This window comes from Sinocyclocheilus rhinocerous, unplaced genomic scaffold (assembly GCF_001515625.1).
Source record: "Sinocyclocheilus rhinocerous isolate Xijiao unplaced genomic scaffold, SAMN03320098_v1.1 scaffold2500, whole genome shotgun sequence".
In the NCBI taxonomy this organism is placed as follows: domain Eukaryota; kingdom Metazoa; phylum Chordata; class Actinopteri; order Cypriniformes; family Cyprinidae; genus Sinocyclocheilus; species Sinocyclocheilus rhinocerous.
Window position 1 is genome coordinate 210,806 of NW_015660026.1, and position 9,962 is coordinate 220,767.

The window sequence follows — 9,962 nt, forward strand, 5'->3', positions numbered from 1 at the left end:
TTATAAACTGATATTTCCTACTGACACACTACAGCAAAAGATAGAAATAACTGACTTATTAACTGAACTAACTAACTGAATTTTTTGTTGGTGAAAATACTAGACGCCTGAGACTTTTGCACACTTCTGTGTATATAGTGTGTGTGTGTATATATATATATATATGATGTCTGTATCTCCACAGATCATACCGGACACTGATGACCTTGATCTGTATGAGCAGGTATCTCCTTCATGTGAATTTACATAAATATGATGCATATCCATTTTTAAAGTGGGGGTGATTTGATATAGTAGCTAAAATCTCAGAACTGCTAGCCAGAAGGTTGTAGGTTTGAAACTATGAATTGTTGTGGAGCTTGAGCTTGTGCTTGCATTAGAGCAAGTATGCAATCTATGCTTTTCTCTTTATTCATGTTTTTAGGGTATTATCCTGTCATCTTCCTGTCTGGAGAGGAATCTGCCTGACATGTTTCAGCTGTGGAGTGACATTTTCAACAGGTTAGTCTTTTTTAAAGAGACAGAAAAATAAATGTTTCAATCTCTGAATGATTTTAAACTGACGCAGAATCTGTCCTGCACATCTCCAGCCCTCGTTTTGATGACGAGCAGCGTCTGCGTGTGCTGGTCATGATGTCAGCTCAGGAACTGTCCAATGGCATCTCGTACTCCGGTCACATGTACGCGATGACGCGTGCGGCTCGAAGCCTCACTCCCACAGCAGACCTGCAGGAGGCCTTCAGCGGGATGGACCAGGTGAGTGCTGGGATGTTGATCTCCAGTCTTTGACAGCTTTGAGTAGAATAAATTGTTGTACATTTATATTTTAATTTCAGGTGAAGTTTATGAAAAGAATAGCTGAGATGACTGATCTGACTTCAGTTTTGAGGAAACTTCCCCGGATAAAGAGACACCTGTTGAATCCTGAGAACATGAGGTACGTGAAAAATGAACTAATGAAAGTTTTATTATGTAGAATTGGTCACAAGCCTTACCCATGTGTATTTATTGAAAGGTGCCTTTACATGGTTTTTGTAGGTCTTTCTTGACTGGAAAACATATTTCATTAGCATGTCTTGCTTTAAACTATACTTGGAAATGTTATTACTCAGAAATTGCATTAATGGGCATAATGGAAAAGTTTCTAATGAAAAAATATTAGAATTTTTATCAAATATCGAATTGAAAGGTTGTATATAAATGTTATATTTATATCTATATATAATTTATATATCAATATAACATTTTTTGTTAGTTTGTAAAAATAGTATTGTTAAATAATTGACTATTTTAAATATTATTACTCCTGAATTTGTCATGAATATAGCCTTTGATGCTGATCAGTGTTATTTGCTATTAATATTTTGAATGTTTTTATTTTTATACTTTGTGTTTTCATTTTAATTGTTTTAGTTATTTTATTGTGTGTTTTTGTAACTTAATAGTTTTGGGGTTTTTATATATGTCTATATAGTTTTTGTTAATTTATATTAAAGTTTGTTTTTTTAGTACATCAAATTAAAGTAAAACTACTTGCTAGTTTTTATTTCAAGTAGCTTTTAATGGCTTTAGTTTTACTTTCAGTTTTATTCAACCATAATAAGTGACGATACCATATCATTACATAAACTCATAATCATACGTATATCATTACATAACTAAAATAAGAATTAGAAAAAAATGTTTAAAGTGAATAAACAAAATAAAATTTTTAACAAATAACTTGACTATAAATTTACATTTAAATGTGATTATGATGTTATGGTTTCAGGTGTGCAGTGAACGCCACGCCGCAGAAAATGTCAGAAGCAGCTGGAGAGGTGGAGAGGTTTATAGGTAATATAGCAGCCAACAGGAAGGAGCGCAAACCTGTCAGACCAACCGTTGTGGAGGTGAGACGCCACACTTTTCTTTTTAGAAGACACAACTTTTCACAATCAGTTAAGCTTTGATTTGTTTGTTTTTCCTCTCATAGAGAGCACTAGATCCTCAAGCTGGATCATCTGCGAGTCGGAAACTTATCTCAGTGAGTGCGTTTACAGCAACATTACAGCAACATTCAGGTTTGATTGATCCGTAGCGTTCTCACCGATCTCCCTCTTCATCCTGCCAGGAGCCTCATTTTAAACCCTGTCAGATGAAGACGTATTTCCAGCTTCCGTTTAATGTGAACTTTGTCAGCGAGTGTGTGCGGGCCGTCCCGTTCACACACGCCGATTACGCCAGGTACAACAAACACACTCTTGGAAAACAATGTTCATTATGCTCATTCTCATTACAAGTTTACACGCACATATTTATTGAATTAAATTATGATATCACTATTATGGTTTTATTTTGATTAATCATGCAGTCCTTTGCTTATGCACAATCTGTCATCTGTTGTTCTCTCTCAGTCTGTGTATTTTAGCAAGGATGATGACTGCCAAGTTCCTGCATGGAGAGATCAGAGAAAAGGGTGGGGCTTATGGAGGCGGAGCTAGAATGGGAGGAGGCGGCCTGTTCTCATTTTATTCCTATAGGTACATATTACACATTTCATTGGATCTGATACAATGTATCCATTAGTGTGTTTCCTTCATATATAATGATGTTTAAGTTCCAAGTTGATCATGTTTTATTATCTGATTTATCATGGCAATCTCTCAGAGATCCGAACTCCACCCAGACGTTGTCGGCTTTCCGTGGCGGAGTAGAGTGGGCGCGAGCGGGAAAGTTTACCCAGCAGGACATCGATGAGGCCAAGCTCTCAGTTTTCTCAGCCGTTGATGCACCGGTCGCCCCCTCAGATAAGGGTCAGTAATGTGGGCTGTGTCTTTGGACACTGAGTGACATTTTAGCCCATCTGTGTATTATTACTATAGTTGTTTTAGGTTTCCAAAGGATTCACGGTTCTTTTTAAAATTTAAAATGTAAAAATAAGAAATTGAAATCATTTTTTTTTTAATGATTATTAGCTTTTCTTGGGAAACCCTGGTTTAGATGTTTGTACATGTGGATGTTTTGTGATTGATTGTTGTTTACATTTTGGGAAGTGTAGAAGTGTTTAAAATGTTCAGGTGCTTAAATATTGTGTTTTGTTTTTGTTTAAATGCTCAATGGCCTGTTGCATGAAGCTAGCTGAACAAACTCAGAGTTTCAGAGTAGGTTTAGAGTTGACAAAACTAGAGATGCACCGATCGACCGGCCAGGTCGGTAGCCGATAATGTATTTGTCATGCAAGATGAGGCTTGCGCAGCCGCAGCCTGAGTGAGTGTGTGAGCGAGACTTGTGCAGAAATAAAAACAAATGAGCTCAACAGCACACACAGAAATTTCTAGATGCATACTGCGGTAATAAAAAAAAAATGTAGGTACGCAACATTGCACGACCAAAATGTTTCAGCACGATTGCAATGTGAATTTATACAATAGTAGTTCAATAAACAAGAAGTTAAAATTAAGTGACTTACATTTTAGACACAATATTGACTGTTTTTGCTCAATTTCGCTGATGAAAATTGTTCCAATCAAAGCCACAGCAGAACTGTTTTGTGTCTCCGAGCAACACAGCGGTGTTTCGTTACTGAATGAATCCACGTTTTTGAACGAATCAAGTTAGTCATTGATTCAGTAACCCATTCATAAAGACAGTAGTGACTTGCCTCGTTTCTAAATGAATCAGCCGTTTGAACGAATCTGTTGAAGGACTAAATGGCTCACTCATTCAAACTGTCATTTGCCGCCACCTACTGGTTTGGTTTCATATTTAAAACTATCATTGCATTTTCCCCAACATTTCTTATTTGTATGTTTAAAAAATATTTAAAACATTAATCTTATACAATTTTTCATGCATTCGAAATTTTGCAGTGTAAATGCATTAATGGCACCTCAGCTTCATCAAACAGTCTGTGCAAATACATCTAATGCCACTTCAGATGCAGCTTCTGTGTTTCCTGCAGTGGAAAGATGGAGTTTGTTATTACTGATTTCATTTGAATGGTAGTGACAGCTCTACAGTTTCTCATTATTCTAACTGAAATAATTGAAACGATGTAAGAATTTAATGGGAAAGATTTCTACCTCTTTTCTAGTCACAGAGCACTTTATTTTGAGAGTTGTTTAAGTGAGAGAACATCTGTAACTTTGTCCAGATTGAGGGAATTGTAATATTTTTTTTATTATGTAAATATTTTTTTTTTTGCATCAAAAAAAAAAAAAGTATAGATTTTTGTTTGTGTATGCTATCAATTATAGTTTTTAGAAAGAAAATCGGAATCGGCAAAAATCGGTGTTTTTGCTCAATTTCGCTGATGAAAATTGTTCCAATCAAAGCCACAGCAGAACTGCTTTGTGTCTCCGAGCAACACAGCGGTGTTTCTTTACTGAATGAATCCACGTTTTTGAACGAAACAAGTGTGTCAGTAACCCATTCATAAAGACACTAGTCACTTGCCTCATTTCTGAATGAATCAGCTGGTTGAACAAATCTTTTGAATGAAGGACTAAATGACACACTCATTCAAACAGTCATTTGATGCCACCTCCTGGTTTGGTTTCATATTTAAAACTATCATTGCATTTTCCCCAACATTTCTTATTTGTATGTTTAAAAATATTTAAAACATTAATCTTATACAATTTTTCATGCATTCGAAATTTTGCAGTGTAAATGCATTAATGGCACCTCAGCTTCATCAAACAGTCTGTGCAAATACATCTAATGCCACTTCAGATGCAGCTTCTGTGTTTCCTGCAGTGGAAAGATGGAGTTTGTTATTACTGATTTCATTTGAATGGTAGTGACAGCTCTACAGTTTCTCATTATTCTAACTGAAATAATTGAAACGATGTAAGAATTTAATGGGAAAGATTTCTACCTCTTTTCTAGTCACAGAGCACTTTATTTTGAGAGTTGTTTAAGTGAGAGAACATCTGTAACTTTGTCCAGATTGGGGGAATTGTAATGTTTAATAATTTTTATGTAAATAATTTTTCCATTAAAGTATAGATTTTTGTTTGTATATGCTGTCAATTATAGTTTTTAGAAACTAAATCGGAATTGGCAAAAATCGGTATCGGCAGGTCACACTTACAAAAAAAATCGGTAATAGGAATCGGCCAAGAAAATTGCAGTCGGTGCATCTCTAGACAAAACCAAACAAATCCAACCTGGCTTAGATCAGGTTCATTGGGCTCACAAAGCTCGATATAACCGTTCTTGTCAACTCTCAGAGTTTGTGATTAAATGTGACACATGCAGCAAACAGCCAATCACACGAAACGTGGTACGCAAAAGGCAAATATTTAGTTGGATTCACTTCTCGCGAGAGTCAGCGCAATTCACTTTTCTGCTGAAGATTAAGAGATGTTATTAAAAATGTAATACATTTAAATGCATTTACAACTTAAGGCAGGAATAAACACTTCTGCAGCAGCAAACGTTTGAGAAGGCAGCGGAAAGAAAATATATGACTATGCAAAAGGAATCAACTGAATTTAATTTTTTATATAGTTTCACACAAAGCTCAAAAGGAAAACGTAAGTTTAGTCATTTTAAAAGCTGGATATAATAAAGCGTATCTATATGTATATATATTTTTAATTTAATTTAAATGCAAAGCTTAAAATTAATTGCCACTTCATATAATAATTACATGAATATATTAATTTTAATCAATTATATACTATAAATATAATAAATAAGTAGCAGCAAAAGTCGAGCAATTTTGTCTGACTGTAAACTGCTTTAATTTGAAGTGAGAGATACGGGGAGTGGCTTCATTGTATCAGCCACTTTGCTCACAGCTGATTGGTCCAGTTTGGGTTTGCGATTTCTAAACCAGAATAAAACCTGCTCTGGAGCAGGGTAGCTGTAGTGTAAGTTACCATGGTAACGAAACCAGCTCAAAACCAACCCACCTTCTTGAACCCGAAAACTCAAGAGTTTGCTCAAATGAAACGCGAGCTTACCTGGGTAAAAACCAAAACCGGCTTCGTGCTACAGGCCTCAGCTGTTTGGATGTTGTTGAGTTTGTGTTCTTGGATATTTGCTCTCTAGTTCACTAGGACCTTGTTATTGTGTTGTAGGTTTGGGGCGTTTTTTAAACGGCATTACAGATGAGATGAAACAAAGATACAGAGAGAGACTGTTCGCTGTGACTGATAAAAACCTCATTGACGTCGCTGGCAGGTAACAAAACATTTAAATGTATATAATATAATTATTAGTGCTGTCAAACGATTAATCGCATTCAAAATAAGTGTTTTTGTTTGCATAATATATGTGTGTGTACTGTGTATATTTATTATGTGTATATATATATACACACACATGCATGTTTAGGCTATATTTAAAAATGTTATGTTTATATATTAATATATTTATAAATTATATGAATATACATATATGCATGTAAATACATGTAAATATTTTCAAAATATATACATGCGTGTGTATTTATATATACATAATAAATATACACAGTATACACACACATATTATGTAAACAAAAACATTTATTTTGGATGCGATTAATCGATTGACAGCACTAATTAATTATCTAATAAAATTAATCAAAATATAATAAATAAAATTGAAAAAATATTTATGCTTGAGTACTGGTGCTATATTTATATTTTTTTGTATTCGTATAATATTTACTTTGTGTGTGTGTGTGTGTGTGTGTTAAACAGATATCTTGGTGTCGGTCAGCAGACATGTGGAGTGGCTATTCTTGGCCCGGAAAATGAAAGCATCAGAAAAGACCCATCCTGGGTGGTCAAATAGACTTTTTACCTCTCTTCTTATTAGTAGGATTGTGAAAGACACGCACACACTCCTGGATCACGCACAAATCAAGTCTTGTTCCGTTAGAAGAATGTGTTTTCTTCCTTACAGGAGTCATTATGAGCAACAGAGGTGCTTAAAGAACCTGAATTAAAGTTCTCTAAGACTACTTTTGTTTACACAACACGTTGTTGATGGACTCCATCTTTTTATAACAACGTCGAAAAACGCTCATATGATTCTGCAGTGTTGTAATTTGAGTGAGATTTATAAGTTAGAAATTATTTATGAGATGTGTAGAATTATAATAAACGTGACCATGTTTAACTAGAATGATTTTTTTTTAAACTTGACTTTTTTTTTTGGACACTGACATTTTTGTCCTCTAATGACCGCAGAGTAACTTTTTAAAATTGATGTACAAGGGTTAATAATGAAACAAACCACACCAATTACATTCTAAAGGGAGTTTATGCAGCATTGTTAGCGTATACGCACACGTACATCATAACAAACACACACTAACACGTCTGCTTTGGTACAAAGTGCCTGCACTAACAAACACCACAGAATAGCAGCTTGGAAGACCCCTTCAGACTCCAATCAACTAAAACAAGGTGCAGTTGTGAAATAACATCACTATAGGCCAGTGAAGCATTCATACAGATAGCTCCATATTCAATGAAAATAAGCTCTATTAGAATAAATATGGAAATCTTGCATATTCACAAAATATACCACTTGGCCCCATTTAAAATGGATGATCAGCTAATCGCTTGAGCGTATGGATTGTCAATCACAACACACTGAGCTACTATATTGAAGGATCTCGTGGCTGTACGTCTATGGTTACAGTTTAATGTGAACTGCTTTACATATACTGTATATGATTAGGTGTTCAGGTCAAGAATATGGAATCACAGGTCTTCACCTATAATAAATACATTTTTACTTGCAAGACAACTTGGTTTTACATGTGGCTGCTGCTTTTAAATGGCAGAGATGTCTTTAGCCCTCAGACGGACGATGTGTTCAAGCTGGCCTGAATCGGACACGTCGTAGCTGGTTTTGTACTTGGCCAGAATCTTCATGAGCGGACGCAGTCGGAGCCACCACTGTTCCTTCGGGATCCTGTGACTGGAAATAAAACATGAACAATATCAGGTCAAAGGAACTTGTCATTTTAAAATGTTTTTAATGTGATTTTTTTAAAGGGAATATATAATGGAAAACCTAAGGAATAATTTACAAAAACCATAATTTTTTCCCTTGCTCTATTGAGTTAAAAAGAATGTATTATGAAGACGTAGACACAACTCTAAACTCCTTCTCAAGTCCACCCGGACCATTTATTAAAATTAAAGTAACTAAAAACTAAAGTAAGACTAAATTATGACTGCTTTTGGTGCAAGAAACTTTTTTTAACGTTACACTTTTATTAATTTTTCTGAAAAAAATTATGATTGTGATTTAAAAATGCTCCAATTTTGCTGTGCTTGTTTACAGGGCTACAGAATTTGGCCAATTTAGTGATTTGGGCATCAATTTAACGTAATAATACACAAAATATTAAAGTAATAAATATTACAATTTATATATTTCACTCTAAAATAAACAAATATATACTTTATTAGTATTTAAGGAAATTTTATTGTACAGTACAATTGTAAAATTACAATATTAATATTCATGGCTGACTGAGGAAAAAATGGTAACACTTTAATGTATTATAAGAGTAATTTGAATGCATTGTAATACAACTTATAATGCATTGCATGATCTTTAGAATAATTATAACCACAGTTATAATATATTATACTAATCTATTCAATGTTACACCTGTAGAAACTATAATGCATTAAAACGCATGACAAACAAACCTTCAAAAATTATAATGCATTTTAACTTTGGTTGCAATTATTTATAAAAAGATATTATGCATTACTTTGTACATTATGAATACTTGAATAATGTTACACATAAAGGCTTTAAGTATAGTGTTACCAAAAAAGTAAAGTGTTTCAAAATAGAATCCTTTAAGAGTAGCCTTGGAAACAAATATTAGGACATCATTTTTAAGATAATAGAATCAGCTTTGTGAAGCATGCTTGTTGTCTTACACAAAATCCGTCTCATCCTTCAGCTGTATGACAGGCTGGAAGACCAGGGCCCTGCACCGCATCCCCAACAAACATGCAGAATCCTCAGAGTTCGCAAACACACGGCCTACAAAACGCACAAAAATATGGTACTGCACAAAGTCTACAAGCAGAGCAAAATGACCAAAGATATAAGCATAATAACACTGTGCTTCAAGTGAACTCAAACAATATAATTTTGAGATTCAAATAACTTACCTTCACCTGAGCCAACCAAGGAAAGCAAAATACAAAGAGCAAAATAAAATAGCACTGTGTGACAGTGAAGACCAAACATTTCTTATATTAAAGGTGCACTAAGTGATTTTTGAAAAACACTTTTGACCACAGCGTCGGACCGAGTCTTAAAACACACTTGTAGCCAATCAGCAATAAGGGGGCGTGTCTTGTAATGATAGAGAGAAGAACGCGCTCAATTTGAGTGCACAGGAATGCTATTAGCAGACCGATTATAAATAGAGAGATGACAGATAAAAAAAGAGGAAAATATCAGAGAAACAAAACATTAAAAAGAATAGGTGAGTAACGTTGATTTTGCTTCGTTTCACACAACTTATCCGTGTTGGCTTTTGTTTGAATATGCTTGTGTGTCATCTTCATTTGTTTCCACGATCATCGTTGCCATGGTTGTGTACGTACGTGTGGAGCGGAGATTTCAAAATAAGGGCGAGGTCCTGTTGGGGTATGGGCGTGTTTGTTTTGGTGCTTTCAAATATCAACATAATTTGACAAAAATCGCTTAGTGCACCTTTAATATATAATTCTTAATATATTATATTTCTTAATATAATGTATAAATTTGTTATAAAAAACTTTACAAAAATACAAATATTTTATTATTGTATTTAATTTATTATTAAATTATTATTAATTGTATTATACACACACACACACAATTAATGTAATAATATTTTTTTTAAACATATATATAACAAAAATACAGTCAAATTAATTATTGATAAAATATTTATTATTATTATTATTACTATTATTATAATATTTTAGTGCTTTACATTAAACATGTTATTACAT

At 34.0% G+C, this 9,962-nt stretch overlaps 2 protein-coding genes across 5 annotated transcripts in view; one reads left to right on the forward strand and one right to left on the reverse strand.

Annotated features, from left to right (window-relative positions):
- pitrm1 (pitrilysin metallopeptidase 1) overlaps window positions 1–7,730 on the forward strand; it is a 17,839-nt gene extending 10,109 nt beyond the window's left edge. Inside the window, exons 18-28 of the mRNA XM_016533862.1 lie at window positions 104–223; window positions 425–501; window positions 591–756; window positions 837–937; window positions 1,772–1,892; window positions 1,976–2,026; window positions 2,114–2,226; window positions 2,397–2,522; window positions 2,650–2,795; window positions 6,072–6,174; window positions 6,678–7,730. Coding sequence (XP_016389348.1) covers window positions 104–223; window positions 425–501; window positions 591–756; window positions 837–937; window positions 1,772–1,892; window positions 1,976–2,026; window positions 2,114–2,226; window positions 2,397–2,522; window positions 2,650–2,795; window positions 6,072–6,174; window positions 6,678–6,771 — 1,218 coding nt within the window. The 3' untranslated portion in view covers window positions 6,772–7,730. The remainder of the gene's footprint in view (window positions 1–103; window positions 224–424; window positions 502–590; window positions 757–836; window positions 938–1,771; window positions 1,893–1,975; window positions 2,027–2,113; window positions 2,227–2,396; window positions 2,523–2,649; window positions 2,796–6,071; window positions 6,175–6,677) is intronic.
- Window positions 7,731–7,752: 22 nt separating this feature from the next.
- Window positions 7,753–9,962, reverse strand: part of LOC107724812 (ATP-dependent 6-phosphofructokinase, platelet type-like) — a 23,329-nt gene continuing 21,119 nt past the window's right edge. For 3 of the 4 annotated variants that reach the window (XM_016533884.1, XM_016533881.1, XM_016533882.1), the window contains 3 exons: window positions 9,129–9,134; window positions 8,892–8,997; window positions 7,753–7,908 (listed from right to left, as the gene is read on the reverse strand). In XM_016533884.1, the coding sequence (XP_016389370.1) occupies window positions 7,761–7,908; window positions 8,892–8,997; window positions 9,129–9,134 (260 nt within the window). In that variant the 3' untranslated portion in view covers window positions 7,753–7,760. The remainder of the gene's footprint in view (window positions 7,909–8,891; window positions 8,998–9,128; window positions 9,135–9,962) is intronic. The other variant, XM_016533883.1, reaches the window with a different exon arrangement.